Genomic DNA, 26,745 nt, shown 5'->3' with positions numbered 1-26,745 from the left:
TTACTGAAGTGTGCACTATAGTTTCACTTCTTCATTTTGGGAAACCTTAATCAACTATATGGTGTCTCACAGCTACCATTCAGTACTAATTCCAGTGATAAAAGCTTTGAAAAGACTCAGTAATTCAAGGAGTCTAATATCTCAAACCTGTAGAAAATACAAGCTATTTGAGAATCATGATAGAGGCTTCACTTTTTGTTTTGGCTTTTAAAAGTACTTGAGTACACAAAATTCAACAGTAAGTGACAGATGGGTCTAATTTTTAAAATAAATCATTGCTAAAAAAAACAGTAACAACAAATACTGCCACTGTGTTTCAAAGAAATAATTTAACTATCACACTGTACAGTTCATAGGCTTGAAGGACAGCATTCCAGTTCTAAAGAAGACAACTAACCTTTCTACAGATAATCACTCTCATGTTTATATCTGATCTATGAGCCAGATACACTACAGCTAGGAGATCTTTATAATTCACAGCAGGATCTGTAGGGAAGAAAGAAAAAAGCCACCATAAGCAATATCACACAAGAGAATGTAACAGATAAATATTTATAAATTGCCTTGGAAGTTATGACTGCATCCAGGGATAGTAAAAGGAACAAACTTCAGCTAACTAAGAAAATGTTAGCTACTGGGAGACTAATGGGAACTTGGAACAGAACAATGCTACAAGTAACACCTCTAGCTCTCCTCAACATAAAGCAGGGATGTTGGCCTCTGAGCAGCAGAAGAGTACTAGTGTCAGACACAGCACTTGCTAATTACCTGCATACAGAACTTGGTTAAGAAGGTTTTTAATAAGAGAAACAGTAACTGGGGATTCATTCAGAAGGAGTCCCAGCCCGGAGTACCCCACTTCTCTGAGCCTCATCCGGTGCTTGCTCCGCTCATAAACTTTGGTACATTTCAGCATCTCTTCCACGATCTGTAAGGAAAAGTAGACACAAATGCAAATTGAGCACAAAAAAGCATCCATATCTCTCAAACTTATGTATGATATAACATGCTGGTCCACAGTTTTTAAAGTTTATCAAATGAACTAACTCAAACAACAGGGATAGTTTTTTTAAAGATCCCATACTTAAGTTAAAGAGAAGACTAATTCCTTTGTGACAATGCCATCTAGCTAACATAAGAGAAAAGAAAAAAGGAAACTTGGATGATCAGTATCTTTGTAATTACATATGCTTCTGCCAGACCAATGGAAAACATGAATTTATGTTCAATTAATTAATTTAGGAACATATAATTCAATTCATTACCTTGAACACAAGTTCTCTAAGCCTGTCAGAGTATCTTTGATGCAATAACAGAGCATAAAGAATATCAGCATTCCCTGGTTCAAAGAGCAATAAAAAAAGCTGGTCTGGGGTTGGACTGGAATGAAGCAGGCTGAAGAGAATGTCCAGAATTCCGCAGAGCTACAAAATTAAGACAACCAAATTAATACCCAGTTCATTTAGATTTCATGTTTTGCTTTAGGAAAATTTGCTTGGTTTTTAAGTTTTACCTTTGCTGATTAATAGACATTTTGTTGGTCAGTATCAGTGCATTTAAAAAACTTTTAATACATTTTTTTCTCTCTATAGAACACATTATCATATTAAGCATGGACACAGACAAGTTCAAGTGCTGCTGATGCTACAAAATAGAAACTACATCATCACAACTCCTGGTCAGTTGAAAGTCAATTCATTTGGTTTTGTAAACTAAGATAACTTTTCTAATGGCACATCCTTATCTTACCTACATCTAAACAAAACCACACATCAGTTAACATTTTGCTTGTGGTCATTTTCTTCTTTGTTCACCTTTCTTTTAAGTATACAAGGCAAGATTTTTAAATGCCAAGATGCAAAACCAAAACATGTCCAGTTGAAACTGCTAATTTATGCCGTGTTGCATACCTGCTCCTCATCACTGGTGGCAGCTATGTATCCAACAATGCTCTGAATTTCTTCATGTGTTCCACCTTTACTCAGGAAATATTTGATGAGTCCATACAGGGATGTCCGTATTGTCCTCAGGTCATCAGGAGCCAAGTCACCATCTTTACAAGCAGTCCTGCTTGCCAACAGACCAGAGAGGCAACCTAAGGAAGCTCTTTATGGCTCATTAATAGCAATTTGACGGTGCCGGTCTGGTAATTTTTCATTTACCCAGGCATATGCAAAAGTTTTCAATTTTTACTGAACTCAAGAAACTGAACAGTTATAATCAGAGCAGACTTTGCAAGCCTATCAAAGCCCTGAAATGCAGACTTGTACTGATCTGGATGTAGGTCAGGATTGCAGATTCCCACCTCCCACAGGAAACAGCAAAGTCTCTAGCCAATCTTCCTCAAACACATAACTATACTCACAAGCAGATACAAATTTTCAGCACTGAAAGGTTAAAATTTTAAATTGCTGAAGAAGTCATACTTCAAATTCTACAAGCATTTAAAAGAACTTAAAATGGTAAACTTTTTATCATGGTAATGATCTATGACTTAATTTGCATTGTTTAACACAAGTCCTACAATTTTGTAGTTTTAATTATTTCTACTAGCACTCCTAGTGTTACTGACAAACTTTACGTAATCTTAGCATAAAAATTCAAGGCAAGGCAACGTAGTAAAGAATCAGAAAAAAAATTAATGCAATTTTGTAAACTAAATCAACCACCAAAATCCAACCTGCGGTTTTATTTATTTTCTCATTAGAATGATGGCAAAAAACCCCAAGAGCCACATAAAATAAATGAGGAGTCAGAAGTAGTAAAACTCATACCCATAATAAATCCTGAGTGTGTCTAGAAGAAACTGCACACCATACTTCTTTCTGAAGAGCCTTCTACTGTCCTTGATGATTGTAGAAAGATACTGTATATGTCCTACAACATAAAGGTTTCTTTTAGAACCAAGATAAAGATTTGTGTCATGTGAAGAGTCCTGTGCCTTCACACAGTTGCCTGAGGCCAAGAGCTCACCGATTCTGAAGGGAAAGTCACCACTGTTCCAGATGCTGAAGTCAAAAAGTAAGTGGTGATACATCTGTTGCAAAAGCTGCATGTTCTTTTCTACTGAAACTTGTTCTATCAGCAACTGTACAGCCATCAGGACATTCACATCCATTAAGATGCTTGGCACCTTGAAAAATAACAACAGGTGTCAGCACTCAAAATATTGAATGTCCTAATAAAATTTTATTTTAAAAAGTGGAAGTTTATCTTCTACAGCAATGTCTGCTCCATTAAAGCAACAGAATTAACACAAAAGTAGTCTAATTTGAATAACCAAACAACACAATATCTATATCAAAAAAACCCAGAACATTAAAGAAAATGAAACACTGCATTGTACTTTGCAGATAAATACCAACTTCTTACACATTTTTGCTTTCAGAAATGCATGAAAGAAAATTCTTACTAAGGAGGCCTTTAAAGACAGTGGCATTCTGGCTATACTTCAAAATAATCAGGACCTCATCCACAAAATTCATTACTAAATCACGTTTCTAAAGTTTGCTCACCTTCTGTAACAAGGCTCCTAGGGTGGCAACTCCATGGGAGTGAATGAGATTTTCTTGATTAACATGATGTCCCTGAATAAAGTGTTTTATCATCAAGATGAAAGTTGCAACTATGTTCTTCTCCAGACGCGCTTCTGCAGAACAGAACAACAGTAGCAAAAGTCTTATGGCTTATCATTGGATCACTGCATAAAAATAGAGGGCAAAAAGTGAAATCAAGTGTTTATATTCCTCACTACTTCCTGAAATTCTCAACTCCTGTTCCTCAGCTGTAGCCTGTCTTTAGATTTTTTTCCTGTGCAGAATCATAGCCATTCCATGCCTCTCCAGAACAAAGTGATCCCAGTGCTGACTTCAGTTGCTTCATCCATGGCTGTAGGTTACAAACATCTTTTGCAAATGCTCCAGTTATTTTCCCTCTGTAGTTGCAAACTGACACTTCCTAGCCATGGTATGCAAAAAAATTAAAGATAGAGAGAAGAAGCACTATTTTTTTACTCTGCTCTACCATTTCATCTTTGACAAAAAAAGTAGTGTTCTGCCTTGCAAACTCTGATTTCTCAGTGGTTTTTGTTAAGGTCAAAGTTAATTCTCAATATTAGCAAAGCTTTTAAAAAAACCTATTCTTTAAGCATCCTTTCAGTTTCTTTTTATTTTCATCCAAAATGTGACTATGTGTGGAAGAGGTAGGAGCCTGAATATTTTATTAAGAAAATATAAGTTTGGCTAAAGGCTAAATAATACAGTTCTGATGCTGCTGTCCCCACGTGGTTATGTGACCCAGCACTCAAGCTGCAGGAAAGCTTCTCCTGTTGATATTAATAAGTTTTACATCAAAAATAATTTACATCAAAATAATCAGAATAGAAATTAAAACAATGTCATACCTTGGCACCCACAACAGTAAATCATGAAAAGAAAAATAATGCTATTAAATATATCTATACTTGAAATATGTTATATTGTTTTTTATATAGTGCTGAACTCCTGGTGTTCAGTATCCATGTCAGTTATCTAGGAACAGAAGGAGCCTTTCAGCTTTACATAGATGCTCTGGAAAATTCAGCACGTAATAAACAGACTTCCATCATTCCAAAAAGGACTTATAAAATCAAGCTTAAAAATTAGTTCACTTCAGCTTCACTTTCCTACCTGATGCCTTTGGGGATGAAAACACCACCCAGTCACCCTCTACAGGAGTTACAAGTTCAGGAGGCACAGCTTCTCCTTCAGACTTCTCAGGCATCTGTGCACCAAGAAAGCTGATCTGCTCCAGCAATGGAAACAGCACATTCATTCCACCAATACAGTTGATCATATCCTGAATTAAGAGAAAAGGCAGGATAAACATTACCACTACAGCAAAAATTTACTCTGCATACAGGAGTACTCACAAACCAATCAGAATGTCTCACAGGACACTTACACATGGGCCATCCTGTCAGCTTTTGTTTTGCAAGTACATTTTGTACATTTCCTTCCTCCTCCCCCCATATAAACACTGAAAACTGAAGGACACAAAAACTTAGGAAGAATCTTCTGCTAAATATATTTAAAAACCAGGAAAAACATTTCGCTGATTTCTAAGTCACTTGCAGCAAGCAGTAAGAGAAGACTGTAAGATTATACACATCTCTGCTTCAATCATCTTCCTGCAACCTTTCAACTTCAGGCAATTAAATAATACAATTTTTTTTTTTAATAACTACACATACATCAGTTCTAAGCCTCTCCTTAAAATTCAAGTCTCCCAAGTCCCCTTTTTTTCCCCTCCTTCTCACCAGTGGAGATAGCACAAGACAGCCCCTGGAAGTGTTTAAGGACAGACTGGATTTGGCACTTAGTGCCACAGTCTGGTTAACAAGATGGTGTTTGGTCACAGGTTGGACTTGATGACCTCAGAGAACGTTTCCAATTTAACTGATTCTGGATTCTGCTATTCAAACAATGCTTCTTGTGGTAAGGTGCAATATATTCCAACCACAAGATTTCTAGAAGTGATTCACTTCAAATCAATTCAAAAGCAGGGTCTTAGTAAGCTACTCAGAGACACCCACTCATTTTCCCAGCTTGGTCCAGAGACAAACACTGTGGAGCCCATTACTGGACAAAGAGGACAAACTGAAGTATTTTAGAACTATTCATATCACAGCAAAATTAACTAACAAGTGTCTGAATTTTCTTAACATTAGTCTCAGTAAGTGGTTGTAGAGATATGCACAGTGGATATACACAGTGAGATATGTGCACAGTGGATATGTAGGGTGTAGCTCCAACAATATTTCCTTATTAAACAGTTTGCAAGTACAGTCAATTGTTCACAGTTCTTGGAAAAAAAGGCAGATGTTATTTATAGTGCATACATTTTCCTCAAGATGAATAAATGTGGTATTCTACTGACAAGTCCTAAGTGTTAACTAAACCCTACTAATCTTCATCTAACTCAAAGTTTATGACAGCAAGAAAACCATGACAGAATTGCCTAGAGATGAAAAAATGCTCTTGATACACAACATGCATTCAACATTATTATGAAGAATTGTCAGCTACCACAAAATATCTTCAATGTACCGTGACAGTAAAAGCAGTGGCGCTCATTAGTTCTCAATAAGTGTAATGTAAATGCAACACTACTCCAGCTATAGTGTTATGCCATGAATTCTCAGTATAAAAACATGGTGCATCTGTTAAATATTATTTGCATTATGATAATAACTTCCAGTATTCCAAAAGTTAGATGAACATACACAATCACTGTCATTTTTGTCACAGGTTCTGCCTCTTCACAACACATTTACCTTGATGTCCCAATTCACTACTTTGTTTCCAGTTAGTCTTCCATGTAAAAGATTTGCAGACAGGTCAAGGCAAATTGGGTTTTTGCAGGCCTGTTAAACAAATAAAGAAGCCATGATATCATCAAGCATCTACAGATGCTTGAACAGAAGATTTTGTGCCAATGTGCTGATATTAAAGTATTTAAACAACATGAAACCCCTAGAATATAACATATGCTATTTCAGATGTGACATTCTCTATTGTGCAAGGTAATTCCATCCTTTTGCCAAACCTACTATGTCTGCACAAGACTACAGTTTAAGAAAGCTCTCACTGCTCCTTATCTTCCCATAAAAGCCACAGTGCAAACCCTGAAAGCAATGCACACTGTGTAGTCAAACAGAAAAGATGTCCTGTTTCATACCTTTGGTGTATAATGAAGCAGCACCTTACTGGGGAGGTCTGCTACTTCAGCTTCTTGAGACTTCCATGGAGTTAAACAGTTTGGACCTATTAAAAAAAAGGTATATAAAATCATATAACATATTTTTAAGATGGTTATTAATGTTTCCCTTTACAAATGTTATACTAAACAATTTGTTGGAAGAAAAAATAGGACAGTCTGCACCATATCTATTTGAGACATGCTTTGAAGTAGAGCTTCTATGACTTAAATGCTTCATTTCAGAGGGTATGCTTAAAAAGGAGCACATTCTACATGAAAAGCTAAACTGCACAAAGAAGAGGTGTTTTTATACCTTCAAACAGCTATCTCATATCTGTCACTAATCTCTGTCATCAAGCCTAAATGCCCAGAAAATGAGTAACCTTCAAGATAGTTTTGTTTAGCAATACAAAATATTTCCTTTAAATGATGTAAGTGTTTTAATGCCAATCTGTAACAATCTCGAGTCATTATGCAACTTCCTACCTTTCACACTTGAAACTGTACAACATATTTTCTTCAAAATGACCACTTAATTATTGATTCTTATGGAAAAATTCTCAAGCATAAATCACCTTTAAGTAGCCTAACAAATAAGGGCAACACTTTTAAAGAGTCTCAACTGTAAACACATGTGGGCAAAGGGCAGTAAAAAATCAGAAATTTACAAGTGAAATTATTACCTAACATTTTAATTTCATAGGTCTGCTCATATGATAAACAGATGAGCTTATGCAAATATAACATTTTAAAATCAAACTTCATAACATACTTAGTAAATGTTAAGCTTATTTGCCTTAAAGCCCTCTCACTTAGATAAGCTCTGCAGTTCTTCTGGATTTTAAGTTCTTCATTATGTGTCTGTGTAAAGCAAAGCTTAGTGGGGTCCTGCTCCTAACTCATTCCTTTTACTTTGCTAAACCGGTACAATCATCACTTACCTGCTAAATATAATGCTTTCACCTGAGAAGGTTGCAATGCTTCATGAAAGATAATAACTGATCCAAGTTGGCCCTCCAAAGATGTTGGACACCCCCATTCACTGTCCTGAGTCCCTGCTGAGATCATTTTGGTGATGAACTCTGGTTTTCCAAGCATCCCACCCCAACCTCCTGGGCTGAGAATGCCCCCAAGCGATGTCCGGTGGGGCATGACGGGGGAGGAAAAAGGTGGATCTGGTATCTGAGAGGGAGGAGGAGTTGTTGTTCTTTGACCAGCTGAACCAATGCAGCAAGAAGTAAAAGACTGGAGAGTCATGCATGGAAGAAAGAAAATAAAACACATACTGTAAATCTATGCTTTAAATCTGAAGACTGCATCTAGCAAATCTGAACTAAATAAAGGAGGTCACAAGCAACAAGTTCTGCCAAGCCTTGAAGAACAAGCAATCCATCACAGTAGGCCAAAAACCAGAGCATATACTTCTCATAATAGGTGAGAACACCCTTTTTCCAACTAAGAGCAATTTGGTTACCTCAAGTGCTGCATGACCGCTGGCAGGAGCACAGCAGGAAGGACAGTACTCCTGATACCCCTCTGTAAATACTCCTCTTCTGGATTATATTCCAAAATACTAGCCTAGCATATCTGGTACTGCACATTTCTCATATCAGTTAGTCCACTCAAACAGATGCTCTCGTGGTAAGATTACTTGCCCTACTTCTAGTCACATTGAGACTTATAATGTTTATTCTACAGATAGGCCAAAATCCAGAGTTTTATCTTGAAATGAAAACTACACTTACTCTCATTTTTAAGTTTTATATTGGTTTTACCATTACAGCATCCAACTTAACTTGATACTTATTATATACTTAACAAATATCAAATTAGAACTTAGAAAAGAAGGAAGAATGTTGGGTGTTATAGCCTAGTTTATATAAATTTGTTTCCCAAAAAGAAATGAAGAAAGCCTACAGAGATGATTAAACATGACATAGAATCATCTTGATGGCTAGTGTATTGCAAAATGTGTATACATCCAAAATTGTTAGATTTTTGTGTCAGATTAACCGCACGTAAAATGCTTATGCAGTTACTAAAGGAATGAGGAACAGCATATTAAGGAAATATTAAAAAAAAACCCAGTAAAAATACATTAAAATAACAAGGAATATTCCTCATTGAGTACTGTTACATCAATCCACTTATTATGATGTCATCATAAATGATGTTAATATGCTCAAGCAATTATTTTGAGGAAACCCCCACGATTTAATCAATATCACCTGGTAGACTTTTTTCTTTAAACAGAGATGACTAAACAAGCATTACTTAATGGTTAGTTACAGTCCAAAATGATATTCTGGACAGTATCCACAGCTGAACATTACTAGCAGCAGTCTGAACACTCACTGATGTATGAGAGCTCCTCCTACCAGGCTATGGCTCAGAAGGGAACTTACTTCATTCATAGCAGGGAATCGAAGCGGGGCAGAGACCTTCTGCTGTCCATTGACATAGATATACACGAGGCTCTGACCAAAGGGCCTCTTTCCAGGCACGTGAACAATAGTTATGTTGTGCTGGTTAAGTAATAAAAAATAATTAAGTCATTATTAAGAGCAGTGAAACTACTATATGAAACTATTTAACTTTATCTCTACTAAGCTGGTGAGGAAAGCAGTAAAGAAAACAAACCCAAAGCATCAACAAGAATGTAACAAGAACACCGGCTGATTCTATTTCAAAGTAGTAAATGTAATGTTTACATATAACCAGGTTTTTGAAGAGAAAGATACAGCTCTTTCATAGTAATGCACATCAGTTCTTAAGTATAGGAATAGAAAAACGTAAGGCAGAAACAGCACCACAGCCATCTATGCCTGTTTTATTTTATTATAAAAACCTCTAATGCTGTAATTAATCAACAAAAATGCCTAACACACATGCATAAATTAGCTCAATCAATAACTAATCTATGTGAAAATTGCTTGCATTATTTGAGATTAAAACTGCTCTTATGCAATGAATTACTGCAATATTATAAAGTAGACTGTTAAATGATAAAAAAACCATAATTTTTACTTCTGAGCTAATAATACAATCCTAAACAAAGTGTTTGTCAGTATCAAATCTTACCCAGAGAGAGTCAAAAAAACAATGGTCAGGCAGCATCACTGTTGCATATTCCCTCTTCGTGCACACTGCAACCACCAATACCCCCGAGCACGTAATAAAGGCTTCAAACCCCATACCACTTCCTGTAAAAAAACTACAAAAGACACACAATCAAGGACTTGCTTCATTAAAACTACCACCTAACAATATACTCATTAAGAAGAAAATCCACTCAAGTTGTTTGGTGGTGGTGCAATATTTACTGTGTGATCATTACTTCTCTTATTAAAAAAAAAAAGCAACAAACCAAAAAGACATTTTGTTTATTTCTGTTAGTACCCATATGTTAAATTGTATCAAGAAGCATTCATGTCAACATGCACTATTTAAGCACCATGAAGGTGCCTTCTCACTTATACAAATCCGGAGTTCATTACCCTTACAACAAACCGTGTGAAAGCTTGTTCTGGTTTTGGGTGGGAGGTTGGAGGGATTTGGTTTCAGTTTTTTATGTTGTTTTGTTTAAGCAACGAACCTTCCCACAATTTGGAGTTATGGATGTTGAAACTGTAGATGACAAGACATGACAACAGAGAAACTGCACTTAAGTTCTGTAACAGAACTTGGCTGTGGCGAGAGATGATGGCTCTCCCTCTCCCAGAGCAAGCATTAAGTATTGCCTTCGATGAAGATAAGCAGAAGCACCACATAGCACAGATGGCCCACACCCGTAGACTGTGGCAGTTACAGTAACTGTACCTGTAGAGCTGCTTCCTCTTGCCGCTTTTGCCCGTGGAGCCCGGGTCCACCCGGTCCTGGTCCAGGCAGAGCCAGGCGTTGAAGGAGAAGGCGGAGCCCGGCCACCTGTGGATGGCGGGCAGGGCAATGCCGGCCATGCTGTGGTGCAGGTTGAAGTACTGCAGGGCGCTGGCCAGGCCCTGCTTCCGCGCCATGGCCAGCAGCGCGCGCATCACCGGCACCACGTACGGGTGGGCGCCCCGCGGCTCCTCCGGCCGCAGCAGCCGCACCAGCTGGAGCAGCTCTTCTGAGCCCATGGAGTGGCTCCCCAAGGAGCCCAGCAGGGCAATCAGGTTCTCTGCACAAGTGCAGTGGAGCGCCGAGTGGGAATTGAGGGTCTCGATGATACGGATGACCATGTTTGCATTGACGCACGTGGCACGGCTCTGCCTGTCAATACAGCAGATACGCCTCAACCAATTGGAGATGAAAATCTGCAGCTCATGCGATTCTAGCTCTGGAAGCCACTGGATCAGCAGCAATAAGGGCTGGACATTACTAATGCCTAGTATCCCAACAGCCATGTGGTCACCTTCAACAGCCTGAAAAACAGCAGGAAACTCAGACATGAAATACAGTAAGACGGGGCAGAAGTACTGCTGAAAGATGAAAACGATTCTGCTTCAAAGCAAACACAGCTCACCATATTCATGAGTTCCTGCAGCAATTCCCGTGATGGCTGACCCAGTGATTTTAGTACCTCATATATGTGTGCATACCCGATCCTCTCCTTGAAGACCTCCTGAGAATAAAAATTCCCATCTCATTAACAAGTAAAATGGACAAAAACTGCTTGTCTACTGCAGCAGGTAGACAAGCAACTTTTAATTTTAATTTAGACAGTTTAATGCAATATTAGACACGTAATAATTATAATGTAATAATTACAGGTTAGAAATCTATTTTTGATAACCTGTTCATTCTACTGTCTCTAGAATGCTGCAGATGAGAAGCATTTCACTGTAACAAACAGATAAATAAAAGTTCAAAGTTGTATTTTATTAATTACCTATAAAAGAATATAACTACTTTGGTATAATCCAAATGTTAATAATATCACAATGAATAAATAGCTTCATTTTTCATCTTTTTAGTGCAAACTATAGCTTGAAATGTTTACATTGAAACACAGAAGTATTCAAATATTAATCTTTCCGTAAAAAGAATTTCCTAGAACAGATTTAAAACCACCTGTCCTAAAAAACTTTAAAAAATTAGACAAGTGTTCCACAGTAGTTTCCTGAAAACTAACTGATTTTTATAAGGAAAAAAAAATCAACCAGAAAAGTTCAAATGGTAGTACCCATTTATGGTTCAATTATTAAATAGCCAACACATCATATAGAATGGATACTCTCTCCTGGCTATAGTCTGTGCTGAAATGACTTTTTTTAAAAGAATAAATCTTTCAGCAGAAGTGAGGTGATTACTTAGGTAAACATGAAAAGAAAAAAAAACACACGTTGCAGTAGAAGTACAATTGAAAACTCTGACTCTCCGTGAATCCCAGCTAGGCCCCATCTCCAACACACAACTCTTTCCAGGCTTTCCACAGTCAGTGGAGAAATAAACACTTGCAGTAATGCTCTGGAGGAGCATAACAGACCCTGTTGTCTCTCTCTTAGGCTGTACTGCAAGTAGCAAAAAAATAAATGATTCCCACTCTTTCTTTATCCTCCACTGTACAGTCACATCCCTTTACCTGTGCCAAGACCAGGGAATCATTCAGCCAAGGGTTGAATTTAATTAACTCAGCAATCCAGGAATAAATATACTATTTTTCCATGGGCTTAGCTTCCAGTCAGAATCACAAACTAACCACAACCTATCCATTTACCAAATTACAAGAATTACAAAGAAGGGTAGAGGACAATAGCATGACCACCATCTGGAGAGCAATAACTGTCTTGGCTTGGTTTAAAGCCATATAAAACTATAACACAAACAGCTGCCTGAAAATTCCTGTAAACACCCACTAAGTCTACCCATGACTATCCATGAGACAAGTAACAATGTACTTTCTTTACAGAGGTTCCAACTGCCAGCACACTCAGATCTTCCAGTTTTGGCAGAAGATGACTCAGTGTTCAGCCATTAGACACATATAAAGGGAAAAGAAATGCTAATCAGCTATTCCTATCTGGCATGAATGTGTGAGCACAATCTGCTCATCTCCATTAGCAATATCCATCAAGGTATAACTGGAAACAAGATCAAGAAGCTGGAAACAGCCCTGTGCATAGACACTGTTACCTTTGCAGCTGGAGACTTGTGCATTACTGCTGTGAGGGCTTGAATGGTTGATACTGCCAAGGAGTCCAGGTGTCCCTGAAACACCTGAAAGGAGCAGGTACAGAAGTCATATACAAACATGCAAAGACAGTTCAGCTCCAAAATCTGTGCTGTGCCCTCCTGCCAGGAGGGAAACCAGGAGTTTGGTAACATGCTTCAAAAATCATCTCCCCACCAGTCAAAATTTCAAACCCCACAGCCTACAAGGAATTACATCACAGTAGACAACTAACCACAGACTTCAAGAGGAGAGAAGCATTCACAACACAAACTGCACCTCAAATATTCTGATGGACAAACAAGTTTTCCTCATGCGTCTAATGGACAACCTCAAGAGGGAGGGAGGAAAACAATTAGGAAATCTCTTGCAGTGTGTGTGAAAATCAGCATCTGCTGTTCATATAAAGTGACTTATTCTCCATCCAAGGCCCTGCAAACCAGTGCAGCACAGACACAACCCCAAAATCTAAGAGATAAGTCACACCAGCACAGTTAGGTGCCTGCCTCACCCATAGCCATTTTGCATTGATTCAACACCTCTCTCTCCAATTTAAGTAACGTTTTGAGGTTTTTTCCTATAATTCTTATTTATATTGATATTTCTATGATGGTTTTAAGAACAAAACTCTTGGAGCACTCTTTTGCATCCATCAGCAAACCTAAGTAGCAACACTGTGCAAACAAACGTACTGTTTCATCATCTCTGAAATATGATGTGCACCTCAGACATATTTTGAAAGTGAAATGTCAAGAATCAGAAGATTATTAGACATGAAGAAACATTTACACATGGTTAGAGCATTGTGCTGTGTCCAAAAACGCCAAAGCTATTCGTTAAAAATCACCATTTGTAAATAACCATCCCTTGTATTTCTCTTTTTTTTAGATTTTTAATCAGAACAAATAATTTTACTATAAAATTTATACTAAAATTGGCATTTGTAGACTTTCCACAATATTTGGGAAAAGCGAAGCAACAGGCTATTCCTACCTCCCTGATTCAGCCTGTCCATTGTTTTGTGAATATCTGTTCTTGATGACCAGCAAAGAACCAGGACACCAAACACAACCATTGAGATTCACAAACAAGGCCCCAGAATCCAAAACACCACAGTGCTGAGACAAAGAGCAAAAAAGAGGAAAAGGAGGGGAAAAAGAATCACCACCAGGTTGAGAAAATTAATTTGGATCTCATTCATGTGCTTCACCTTTTCCTTAAAAGAAGTGTAACTGATGCTCATTCTAGTGCCAATATCTGCAGTTTGAAGCAAATGAATAAAACATAGGCTGAATTCAATCTGTTATTCAGAAAAATCATTTTCCAGAGACAGGAAATGCTGATCTGTGCGGCATCAAAAGTTCATCTTGCTGCAGAAGGCTTAAGGAGGCTGGTTAAGGTGAAGCACAGGAATCAATTTTTCTGTGATTGTGTCTTGACTTCAACTGAAGCAAAATACAGTTTAGGTAGGTACCTGGTCCTCATTCATTTCTGTCAGTAATTTGTTGGTAAGGTCTTTCTCACTCTTGTCTGCCACTTTATTGTTAGCATTTAAAAACAGCTGTTAGAAACAGAGACAAGAATAATGGAAATAATTGCATTAAACAGTTACCTGCAGCCAAATCTGTGGAGGCTGCCTTAGATATGTATTTCGCATAGAAAAACAAAAAAGGGGGAAAAATACTGATGATTACATTGTATTTTTGCTAAGGAGTAATTACTTTAAAAAAAAGAAAAAGAAAATATGTAATCACTGAGACAGAGAGATTTTTCTGGAATTTGTACTCATCTCTGGCTTAGCAACTGTGATTTCATTCACAATATGCAACATGACAGAGCTCTAAGAAATTTACTTGTAAGAAATAAAGACAAGAGTGGGGCATTAACAAGGAAATGGATACAAATGTTTCACCCTCTCCCCCTTATGTTTCGGCCTAGGTGAAAGCTGAAGATACCTAGGCAATATTTTCATCTTCAAACAGCCCAGTAGCAGAATTTCTGGGACACACAGTCTTTGGGACAGAAAGAAGGGCAAAATATCTCTGCCATCATCCTAAGAAGCAGACAGGTTGCAAATAGCTTTAAATCAAACATACACCTATACTGCATCTTCAGCTAAGGAACAGCTCTGTGTCCAGTAGCTAAATTCCTAGTCAGTACCTGAATTTGACAGTTTCAAACCCACCCAAATTCATGATCAATTGCAGTCAATTTGCGTGCCAAATTTAGCTGTAACGTAATCAGAACTAAGATTTACCTCCTTCTGTTTTAAGATTCTATTGATGCATTAAAAAAAAAAAAAAACCTGATCAAAATGTTTTAAAAGTTCCTTTAAAAAAATATAAACACTTTCCTTCAGTGGGTAAAACCTAAGTATTTCTTCCCCCTCCCCGCCACCCCTGGCCCCATTTTCCTCTATCTGCTAGCTTAGTCTCCCTGAAGAGGAACAACCTGAGAAATCAACTTCCACAAATTAGGCCAAAACAAAGGACAACATTCAAGATATTACTTTGACTTACATAGGTGTGAAAGCACATTGTTAGAAACACTTTGAAAGGTACATCACAGTAAAGAGCACTTAACAATGCAGAGTAACTATAATCTGTCTCAGAGGACTACAACATCAGCAAGAATAAGAACACTAAACAAAAGCAAATGGAGACAATGAAAAAATAAAGATGCCATCAAACTTTTGGTATGAGTTGCTTCATTTCTCATAAGACATGTGAAAAAGAAAAATAGATTTCTTTTTACAATATCTACATGGTTTTAATTTTTCCAATTAAAAGCTGTTCAAAAACCACTTTTTTTTAAAATCAGACATACTGTTAAGAGGTCATTGTACTTTGCTCAAAGTCGGACCTCTGAGATAGTTAAACAGATGAGAAAAGATTCAGCATTGACAAACCAGATTGTTAATTGACTCTCAGTTCAGAATAAGCACCTCCTGATACCCCTAAATTACAGTCCCTCTTTTTGGATATCACTGGCAAAAAGTGACATTCACAACATCAAAACTCAACCAAGCAGTTTTGAAAAGCTTTTGTGTAGATCTCTAACCCTAAAGCATAGTTAAGGAAAGACAGTTTGACTATGAGCCTTAAAACCAGCAAACATTAAAGGAAAAAAAAAAAGGATTTACATCTTAGAAGATTGTAGTACTGAAAATGACTAGGAAGTATGAGTAGAACTACAGCCTTGAACACCCCAAATTCTTTGGGATATCTATAGCAGAAATAGTGGTATAGATTTGCTCTACCCTTCCTTTCCATAGAAATTACTTGCATTTCAAGTTTGCAGAAGATCCAATAGCTTCCTGAGTTTCAGGTATGTGTATGGACTCTCATGCTCTCTGCAGAGATGCAGAACATGCTTTCCACACACAGCTTGCTTAGGAACCCAGTAGCAATTTTCACAAAATAAGGAATGAAATCTAGAACGAGGATCTCCACCCCCAGCTAACAAGGAGAAATCCTAATTCCAAAACTAACTCAATCTTTGCTATTTGGCTTTGAAAAAGAATGGAGACACAGTATATTTGGAAGTACAAATACACTGCAACACCTGCCCTGCCTCTCTCTCCCACTTCTCATCTGTGGGGGCATTTTGTCTGCAAAAGGCTAAAAAAGCATACTGTGTACCAAACTGGCAGCACTGATCTCTAAACAACACAGTGATATGTGAGTCAATACCCCTGGAAAAAACCTTAAAAAAACATCTCTTGTAACATACAGACAGGCAGAATGAAAATAAAAACAGCAAGCTGCAAGAAAAAATAGATCAGTTGTTCCTGCTTTCTTAAATTCCACCACTTGTTTATGAGCACAGGAACATAGCTAAGATCTCCATGAAGAGGTAAACATCACACTGCTGATGATTTTAGAAGAAACTAAAAAAAAGAGTTTCTTATCAAGTACAAGTTTAGTACGAAAACAGGCAGATTCCCAAACACAGGAGAAGAATGCAAAGGTCAAACAATGTATTTTCAGCAGGAGATAATAAAGCTACAGACTATTCAAAACACTTCAAGTCAGTTGGCATTCTGCCACTAATTATAATTACAACCAGGACATAATCCAAACACGTTTCTTTTTAATATGTCATTGCACTGAAATACATTCTAATCCAAATCTAAATGGATTAGAAACAAATTGCACAGTGTAGTTAGCATTAAATTATCTAACATCAGAAGAGCTCAAAACAGCTATGTCACTAACATATCACACATCACAATAACGTATCACAAAAAGAGATAGTACAGAGAGTTACATCATATCTGTGTTCTTTCACACAGGGAAAAATAAAATCAGTGCAATCAGTGGAAGTTTGCACAAACTATGACCTAGATCCTATGTACAAAAGGAAAAATTGAGGAACATTTTTAACAGCTTGAGCTCATGTTTTATGTCAGCCACACACAGGACTCAAATATTTTGAAAGACTTAAAATGGGACACCAGAAAGATTTTTTTAAATGGAAAAACATTCCTCTGAAATTAGAATTCAAACCTCCATCTGGCAGCAGTTGTTAAGTGACTTCCTAATAACCCAGTGATAAAATACAAGAGAAACAAAACAAAATAACCAAACCCCACAACAAAAAGCCAAATAAAAAGGCAGGTGGGATTGATTTTTTTAATCAGACATACTGTTAGAGATCATTGTGCTTAGCTCAAAGTCAGACTTCTGAGAGATTTTAATAGGTAGGAAAAGGTCCAGCAGTGATTCAAAGATACAGCATCGTAATGGATTTTAGAGACTGAGCAGAGTCTGTAAAGGCATTTTGCTCAGGACTCAAAGTATTCATTGCTTTAACCACAAGACAGATGAGACACCTCTACTTCATTAATAATAATACAAGGCAGGCTTTGTTAAAAATATGCTGATAAGGGAAAACTTACCTTGCAGTTCTGCAACAGTCGAATGAGATGCTCAAAGCAGTTACTGTTAAGGAAAATTGCCTGCAGAACAGGCCTGTCTGTGCAGTCTAACATGGCTGTGATGGTATCTATAAAATTAAAACAGAACTGTCAAAGACAAAACACACCCCAAATCCACCAAGCATTTTTTCCTGCTCATTCCGTAATACACATAAGGAAAAAATTACACAAATTATATTCCCTGCACTTTTGATCAGGAATGATATGCATTTTAAGAACAAATCACTAGGCCTAAAGCTAAACATTCTGACACTCTAGAGATTACCACAGACTAATATTATGGAGAAATTTCACCTAATGAATATCATTGATTGCTTTGGGGCTCTGTTTCAAGTCATTTCCAATAGTGAGTACATAAGCAACATCACCTCTTTTTTACAGCACATGAACACTTCTTTCCTCAACAAGCAATTACTCTGCATTCTACAGCAGCCTTATACTCTAAGCATTCCCCATGGCCACAGTACTATTCCTCAGTTTTCTTGGAAGTATGGGAAAAGAAACACCTTTATTGCCCGTGCTGAACATCAAAATGGAAAAAACTCAAAGCCCAGAATTCTAACCCAAAAACTTATACCCAACTCTTTCAGGCTATTACTTCTGGCCAATGTTAACAATAATTCCATCTGAAAATCAAACTATCACAAAACAATACCACATAGCTATTTTATTACAGAACAGTTTTATTCTGCAATTACTAAGGTTCTGATAAGCTTCACTTCTTGCCTAGCAAAATTTTTCTCTTTTAACGGACACTTTCAGCCTATGAACCTTGAACATTCTGGTTAAATGGTAGCAATCTGATATGGTTTCTTCTGGGTTTTTTATTACTAAATTGTGGAAGAGGTTTTACAGCGACTTCTGTGAGCCAGAGAGATGTTTGATAAGAGGATCCATGTTTATTCCTGAACGAATTTTCTACCAAGGTCATTGAGATAGAACCCAAGAAAGAAAGAAGGATAAATAAGAGAAACCTGCAACTGCCTATTCCAATAAGCACTCTGTTTATTTTTCCTGACCAATGAGTAAAGTGCAAACTTATGAGCTTTGTAAGAATGTAAAAATAGCATGCATGCTATAATAAACCCTGGTCTGAAGCCTCCTGAAAATGGAGCGTTGCTTTGTATTGCGACCCTCTAAAAATGACAGTAAATGATAAAAACAACAAATACCTAAGAAGAAATGAAAAAAATTTTTCAATTGCTTAGCCAAGTCGATATTTTTTGCTTCAGAATTATTGTCAGAAATATTGAAAGGAACTGCGCACTCACTCAGCATTTGGATCTGCAGTGCTATGAATCTGCTCTCCCACTGTCTGCATCGCCTTGGATTAGGTAAGGCTGAATGGTCTGAATTAAGCAACTTGAAATAGTTCTCCAATATTGTACTTGTCTCAACCTGGCGCTGGTCAGAACTGCTGGTTAGGAGGATATGGACAACTTCTGTCAGGCACTTCAGAGTCAGCTCTGCCTTCCTGCTTACTTCCTCAGGGTTTCTGTCATCCCAGTTGTCACAGTCTGCTAAAACACGCATCAAGACTTCCATGGTGGCAGGAGATACTGCTTGAAGAGCATTCCTCTGAAACCCATTAAGGCAAAAAAATGATTAAGAAAAATAAATTTAGAAGAATTTAAACCTCTTCAAACCAGTTGTGCCTACTTGAGTTATCTGAACCATGCATTATATATTATTCTATCTACAAATGCTGCATAGTTGTTAAATAACTAAGAAACATTCTATTTTGATTATGCTGATGGATACAGATGAAATGCATCCCATCTTGTTCACTTAAATAGGCTCTCTTTTTCAAAGGGAATGCTAATATAGAAAAGGAAATACAATTTAAATACACGTTATAAAATTCTTATAAAGCAGACTTGATAAACTGCTAATTTGAGACAAACCTTCACCTGAGTTTTCATTTTAGAGTATTAAATTCATGATACTTCAGAACATGTGGTAAGAACATAGTAATTAGCAAATGTTTGCCTGGACTCTGAATGCATTTTCCTCACCTTTCTTCCTGGGTGCCTGACTGCCTAGGCTCAGGGACAGGAGCCTGAGCCTGTGGTGAGCTTTGAGAAGCCCTGTCAGGGATTCCTCGACCTCTGTAGGGAGCTATATTCAGGTTTTGGCTTTCAACCCTTTATCTGTTTGATCCCCACTGCAGCCATGGCCATGCCTAGCCATGTCATGTCTTGAACTTAACCCACTGACTTGACTGCAGCTTGGCCTTAGCCCTGCCTCATGGCTATGGATGGGGCTGGCAACCACTGGCCTCTTGACTGACTCTAGTTACCACCAGTAGAGCAAACCCTTACTCTGATGTGCTGACCAGACTTCTGGCTTGACTTTAAGCTTTATCACTACAGCCTTGTCTAGTGGGCTGGGCTGGTCCATCCTGGTTCCAGCCACCACAACTGCTCCCAGCACTGTCTGGGTGTAGTGAGAGCGCACCCTTTGCCAGTCAGGGAAACTGCTGCTGGCCATCCTGCTCAGACTCCGCTTGCCTTCCATGATGGAGCAGAGCCTGGCTTTGCAGCTTCCTGGCAACCTTTAAAACACTCTCTTCAAGATCATCAGGAGTAGCAGCTGCTTGTGACCAGACTAAGTAGGACTTGACAAAAGTCAGGTGAGAAAGTGGATGTTGGCTTTGCTGCTGATGAATACCCTCATTTCCTCATGTTCTTTCAAAGACTTTAAACAGCTTCCAAGCTGTAATGCCCCATGCCTCCTACTGAAAACAGCTTACTTTCAGCACTGGGAAGTAAGATAGATCAATTTCATGCATGTCAACACAAAACTTCCATCTTTGCAGGTGGAAATTCCTAATCTAGTTATGCACATTTTTTCTTTAAAATATTACAGTAAGTTCATATGACCATGAAGTTGTTCTAAACAGCAAACTTCTATGGCTACATGAAATTAGGACCCAGCTTTTAGCATTTAGGTATTATTGCCCAGAATGATCCCAAAGTTGCTAAGACAAAAATAATTAATCATTAATAAATTCTTCTCATTTACAAGTTATGGAGTACCTAATCTTAAACAAGGAATAAGCATTTGGAGGCTTCAGCAGCTGAAAAGTTCAAAGTATCCTTACCTGACCACCAGCCACAATAGCTCCAAAGAGATGCAGCAGGCAACATTTTAGGCTTTCCTTGAGATGTTCACTTTCTTGAAAGCATTCTGATTAAATAAAAAGGAGATTTTTCTCAAAAAAAAACCCTCCTCTATTCCCTGTTATCATACAAATTAAAAAAAAAAATCAACTGTATAATCTCCACTTTGTTTTATATAACTCAGACACAAACACACCAATTCCAGCATTATCAAAGCAACACAACATTACCACATTTATCAGGAATTCAGAGGGCCACACCTTCAGCTTGCATAAACTTCCCATGCCAGCTGACAGAACTACAGACACACAACTTTTCCTCTCGGTTCCTAATGAAAAATGAGCCCACTTTGTCCACACTAATGAGAAAGAGAAGGACATTCTAACACACAACCAGTTATCAAGCATGACACAGTTCAGAGAAATTTTGGCATGAAAAGTCTGATGCCATATGTAGTGCAGGTAGCTCAAAAAACAATCCCTGAGCTTGCTGACTTTAAGGAAGAAAGATTGCCAGAGAATCCTGCGCAGATCTGTAACCTTTCTAGCAGTAATTTCTTTAATGACAACTATTTTGCATCTCTTTTCTTGCCATATCTGATAGAAATTAGTCCCAGACAGCCTCAGCATCTCTTCTTAGCAACAGGAATAACCTGGATATCGTTGTTACAGCAATAACATTAGACCTAGCACAGCAGCAAGAAACTACAAAGGATTATTTTTGGAAATGCCACTTATTGGCAAGTAAGATTTCTGACTATATACTGAATGTCTAAGCCTGTTTTAAAAGAAGATTGCAAAGTTTTTTTTCCAATCTGTTCTCCAAACAGAACAAAGCTTACTTTAGATGATCCCACTGTTAGTAAGCTAGTACCACCACTCCTTGACTTACAGCCTCTGGATCTTTGTAGAACTTCAGACAAATTGAAAACAGCAGTACCTAACAGATTGTGAATAAATCATTAGGCTGGGTAGACTAAAACCAACGCCCCTCAAATTAGTCATGGCATGGCAGGATGCTTAAGGCACATGCTCAGCAATTTCTTACTCTGTCCATTCTGCCGGTTGGCCAACAAGCAGATGAGTATCTGCTGGCTAACCAGCACACTTTTAGCTCGGTCACATTATAACCTATTTAAGAGACAGGAGGAACCACAGGGCAATGCACTGAAAGGAGAGGAGAGAACCTACAGATGATATTCCTCAGCAGCAGCTTTTGAGTGGGTTTCCAGTGTTCCGGCATGTGGATAAGGGCATTTTATTGGCAGCAACTACTCCATGAATATAATCCCTTTTTTTATTTTCAATTAAAACTAAGTTAATGGATGGCTACAGAAAGGGCTGATTTCACTCCTTCACTGCCCTTCCCTCCAGCTTGCTCCTTCTGCTTCAATTCTGTAGGCACTAGCACTTTGGTATGCTAATCTGGCAAACTACTGGGGCATCCCACATTCTTGAGATTTAAGTACAGAATGTGGACATGTAAGTTCTTCTCTTCCACACAAACAATCTGTAAGCATAAGAACACATGAATTCCACAGTAGCCACCATGATATTTAATGACTTAACCAGAGAGAAAATTGTTTCCTAAACTCGAGGCCAAGGAGCATTTGCTAGTTGAATGGCACAGTTTCATTTTTTCTAGCAGTTAAATCATATTAAAGAGACAGAAGTGCATGAACACTCTCCTAAGACTATTTTTTCATAAGAGTTATCAGCGCAGTTACTACAGGGATCACATGCGCAATCACTGTGTACCACAATAAAAAGAAAATTCACAGAACCAACCGTACTAAACCACTTTAAGCACTGAAATAATGTCTAGAAATAAAGAAAAAAGCTTTCAAAGATGAGCAGGAATGTAGTGATGCTCAGAGCAAAGAAGTAGTACAAAAAACAAACAAAGTAACCCACTACATTCAGTCTCAGAAAGCAAGTAAAGGACTTGAACATTATCAGGCATGCTTAGGAGAAAGTTACTTGGGCTCACTAAGTTCATTCCTCTGCAGAAAACTATTTTTAACAGGCTGTTAAGTAATACTTACGGTAAAAAAAAGGGACAAACTCAACAGTGAGGGAAGCTGGTTTATACTTCTGTCTGCTCCTTTCAACTGTACTAAGGAAACGTCTGTAATTATATAAAAAAATATACACCAACAAAATTAAACATTATACTTTTGTTTATTACTTACTTATTAATTTATTACTTATAATGAGAATTATAAGTAATGTATGAATGTGACATAGTAGAAAATGCTGCCATAAATCAGGAGTTATCTTTTGCCTACAGGATGAAAAAGAATAGTGAAGTAGTATTTCATCCTGAAGACATGAATCACAGCTAATCGCATATTCAGTCTGCACTTAAAAATACTTAACATTTTACAAAATGGTTTAGTTAAAAAAATAAAATTAAAAAAAACAGCACTCTTATTTAGTCCATGCTTATTGCAACTAAGCCACCAGCTAGAATGCCACATTTCTTGACCAAGCCATTTTCAATGGACAGAAAATATTATCATGAGTTCATTAGGCTGGTGAGAACACACAATCAAATTAAAGGATTGTAATTCTACTGCTACACTTATAAACTTATTTTCAAAGATGTAAGTTATCTATACTGTGAACTTTAATAACTTTTGCCGTAATTCACACAAGTCTGCCCACCACATTCCTTTTGGCTTCTTTGTTCCACTAGCTTGGAAAAATGGTCATTTTTTGGAAGGAGAACATAATGTAAGCATTTTCGTGGTGATCAGTTACAGCCAATCACCTCTTGATATATACTCAAATTTAATTTTGTTTTAACTTTAGTATTACCAGTAAAAATATAATTTTTGAAAATTATTTAAATCATATGTGATTCTACTGATTGATGGTTAAAGCTCTCATAAACCACAGTATTTACAATTCTGTGCTAGTCCACACATACCCTGCAATTCGCTGCCTCCAGTTTCGATATGGATCATACAGGCTTTCACAGAAAGCCAATGCATGTCTCACAAATTCTTCCATGGGGGTCTGATCCTCCACTTCTTTTTCTTTTGTTTTGCTTTTTAACTGAGAAGAAAAAAAAAGCTAGGGTCAGAAAATTTCCAGTAATCTTGATCTCCCCCAGAACAGTTCTGAATCTATGAATTGTTCCCCACTGAAAGAGCAGATCACATAAAAAGCAGCAGGAGGTATCAGATGGCAGAAATACAGATAAGAATTATTAACCACGTACCTGTTGAATGTACAACGTAGTCATGGTGATGACATGGTTAATGTATGAACACATCCCAATTTCTTCCACATTAGCCAAATTCCTGCAAAGACAACATAAAACCCACAGATTTGGTACACTGTGTACCATTTGAAGCTAGTTCAAACAAAGTTTGTTTTAGCATTCTGTCTATATTCATACAAAAGGATAACAGCATTTCAAAAATAATCTCCAAAAGACTGCACATGCTTAAATATTTATTTCTGTCACCATTACAGAGCTCACAAGTTTTCATTTAACAGGAAGAAAGATTCAAGTCACTCTGCTACAGGCCAATTCCATCTGGAATTTGGGGGTTCAGAGGTTAAGCAAATTCCCAGGACACCCTAAATAGAAAGCTCAGAAATGGCATCCAACAACAAAGACAATAACTTCCACTTTACTAGTGCACACACTTTCTAAAACTTTAGGAAACATATAACCTAGAAGCTTTAAATTTCTCATTTTAAATTCTCTGGAGCAAAACAAACACCTCATAAATTATTTTAGAAAATAATGAAACAACAACAAAGAATTTCTCAGTTTTGAAGTTACAAAGATCATATACCAAAGTGATTACACAGGAGAACTTTTCAGCAAGTAAAGGTGACACCAGTTTGTAATTCAGAAACACATTACCACCATGCACTCAGCTCATAATCAATATTCCAGGGTATTTAAACACTGCCAGCTCCTCAAATTGTTTCAGAGGTAAGGGGAGACAAAGTATTCAAAAATGCTGCTTCAAATACTCCTCAGTAAAGGAGATTCTCTATTATATTTTATCACCTTCCTCTCTCTAACAGCACTTTGCAACAGCAAACTGAAGAAATAGTGAGGAATAGATCCCTAAAAACAGTTTATTCATTTGTGTCAATAGAATTACACTATCAGGCAGAAGTTTCAGAAGGAAATAAACTGCTTGAGTAGTGTAATACTAAGTTTCACAAGCTGTTTATGGAATCATAAGCATGTTAAGAATGTGATACAGTTCTTCCTGTACAATTCTCTCTAGTTATTTCATAGCTAACAGTGGTTAGAGCGCACCTTTTCTTTAAGAAGTGTTTCTTATACGAGGTACATCATATCTTGAATTCACCTAGATTTATCTTCTACTGCTACAAAGAATTTAAACCCCTTCTATTTTGATTACAAACATTATTGCTAAGATGATTGCATTGCTCCCCTCTCTCTCTTTCATTCCCTCTGCCCTTATTGAAGACTGTGAGAAGTGTTATTTCTCTGTATCTACTGGAAGGCATCAAATCACATAGTATGTGTCATTAAAATCTGTATTTACAGGCTGCATCAAGATTTCTTAACCAAAATAACAGACTTGCTGAGGTACCAATTAGAACAAATACCTGCAAAGGATGATAAAGAATTTCACAAGTAAAAGTGACAGAGTCTGCTGCTGCTCTTCCAGGCCATCTGACATTTTCTGGACACACTGTAGCAACTGGAGCCTGAGGACCTGAAGAATGTTATCAGGAAGCAGTGATATTCCTGGCGGAATGTCATCCACCCTAATGAAAAAAGCCAGACACAAAATTGTTAATCATACAAATGCCAAGCTGCCAATCGATTCCCATGCACTCATGTAGTGTTCCAGTGAAGTTCTGTGGGAAAGGTCACTCAACTGACACATCACAAACACTTTCTAATGAGCCACAAGGAAATGTCTGGTGGCAATACACCAGCTTGAGCTTTCTTTTCCCCAGCAATGAACTACATTAACAAACAAACAAAAAAGTGTTAAAATTCATTAAGTGACTTCCTAAATCCTCCTCCATGCAATAAGCTGCCTTAATTGCCACAAAGAAATTGCATGATCTTTGTCAGGTAAAAAGGTGGCCTGGGAAATCCTCAGGCACAGTCACAGTGGAATCAAACACGAGAACAAAACATATTTGGAAGAACATTTTCTACTTTCTACTGAAGATTAAAAGTATCCAAATAAATGAGATGCCAATCTTTGCATAGTTATTGAAGCCCAGTTGGTATTCATCCATAGTGAACCTCACATTGTTCTTACATAAATTTCAAAAAGCCATACAAAATTATCTTTTGCCTATTGTTTTCTGCAAACTAAAACATTTTTAGAAACACCAGTGAGAACCAAGACATGAAGAAAAGAATTAGTTTATTTGTGGTTTAATTCTTTTTTCCAGTGATCCAAAACCAAATAAGAAAATGACCCAGGAACTACCATAAGGAAACCCATTTCAGTAGCAGTATAGAAATCTACAGAACTGTAAGAACATTTTTTGGGATGAAAACTGTTTCTCCACTATTGCACATGCTAAAAACAGTTAGCCTTTGGCAGCAGCTATATAGCCTGACACATCCTTTATGAACTCTATGCAGGAAAAGGAAGACAAAAGCAAGAGCCTTACAGCTTACAAAAGCCTCCAACACAGCCACAGCCAGAGGAAAGTTACAATAAAAAAATTCAGCAAGCTTAAACGCTCACTAATATGACTGCTGTGTACATTACATCTATGTGAGAAAAACCACAAAAAAGATGTGCAGAAATGCAGTCACTGACCCAATTC

General features: G+C 37.5%; 1 protein-coding gene across 5 annotated transcripts in view; it reads right to left on the bottom strand.

Annotated features, from left to right (window-relative positions):
- The window catches only part of NBEAL1 (neurobeachin like 1), an 81,328-nt gene that overhangs the window by 33,962 nt on the left and 20,621 nt on the right, over positions 1-26,745 (bottom strand). For all 5 annotated transcript variants that reach the window (XR_014616328.1, XR_014616329.1, XM_084209813.1 and 2 more), the window contains exons 4-26: positions 25,555-25,716; positions 24,173-24,254; positions 23,879-24,006; positions 22,992-23,074; positions 20,929-21,014; positions 19,097-19,403; positions 17,787-17,893; positions 12,850-12,933; positions 11,240-11,338; positions 10,558-11,138; positions 9,820-9,952; positions 9,144-9,263; positions 7,680-7,983; positions 6,718-6,803; positions 6,314-6,403; positions 4,668-4,836; positions 3,516-3,649; positions 2,974-3,133; positions 2,775-2,877; positions 1,911-2,067; positions 1,266-1,424; positions 769-928; positions 398-486 (exon numbers count right to left, since the gene is read on the bottom strand). Coding sequence is in view for 3 of the 5 variants with exons in the window: in XM_084209813.1 (XP_084065939.1) it covers positions 398-486; positions 769-928; positions 1,266-1,424; positions 1,911-2,067; positions 2,775-2,877; positions 2,974-3,133; positions 3,516-3,649; positions 4,668-4,836; positions 6,314-6,403; positions 6,718-6,803; positions 7,680-7,983; positions 9,144-9,263; positions 9,820-9,952; positions 10,558-11,138; positions 11,240-11,338; positions 12,850-12,933; positions 17,787-17,893; positions 19,097-19,403; positions 20,929-21,014; positions 22,992-23,074; positions 23,879-24,006; positions 24,173-24,254; positions 25,555-25,716 (3,583 nt within the window). In the remaining 2 variants the exon portion in view is untranslated. The remainder of the gene's footprint in view (positions 1-397; positions 487-768; positions 929-1,265; positions 1,425-1,910; positions 2,068-2,774; positions 2,878-2,973; positions 3,134-3,515; positions 3,650-4,667; positions 4,837-6,313; positions 6,404-6,717; positions 6,804-7,679; positions 7,984-9,143; positions 9,264-9,819; positions 9,953-10,557; positions 11,139-11,239; positions 11,339-12,849; positions 12,934-17,786; positions 17,894-19,096; positions 19,404-20,928; positions 21,015-22,991; positions 23,075-23,878; positions 24,007-24,172; positions 24,255-25,554; positions 25,717-26,745) is intronic.

The sequence above is a fragment of the Fringilla coelebs genome (genome assembly GCF_963513975.1).
Source record: "Fringilla coelebs genome assembly, chromosome: 7".
Taxonomy (NCBI): Eukaryota; Metazoa; Chordata; class Aves; order Passeriformes; family Fringillidae; genus Fringilla; species Fringilla coelebs.
This window is presented reverse-complemented; position numbering and strand designations above follow the sequence as displayed.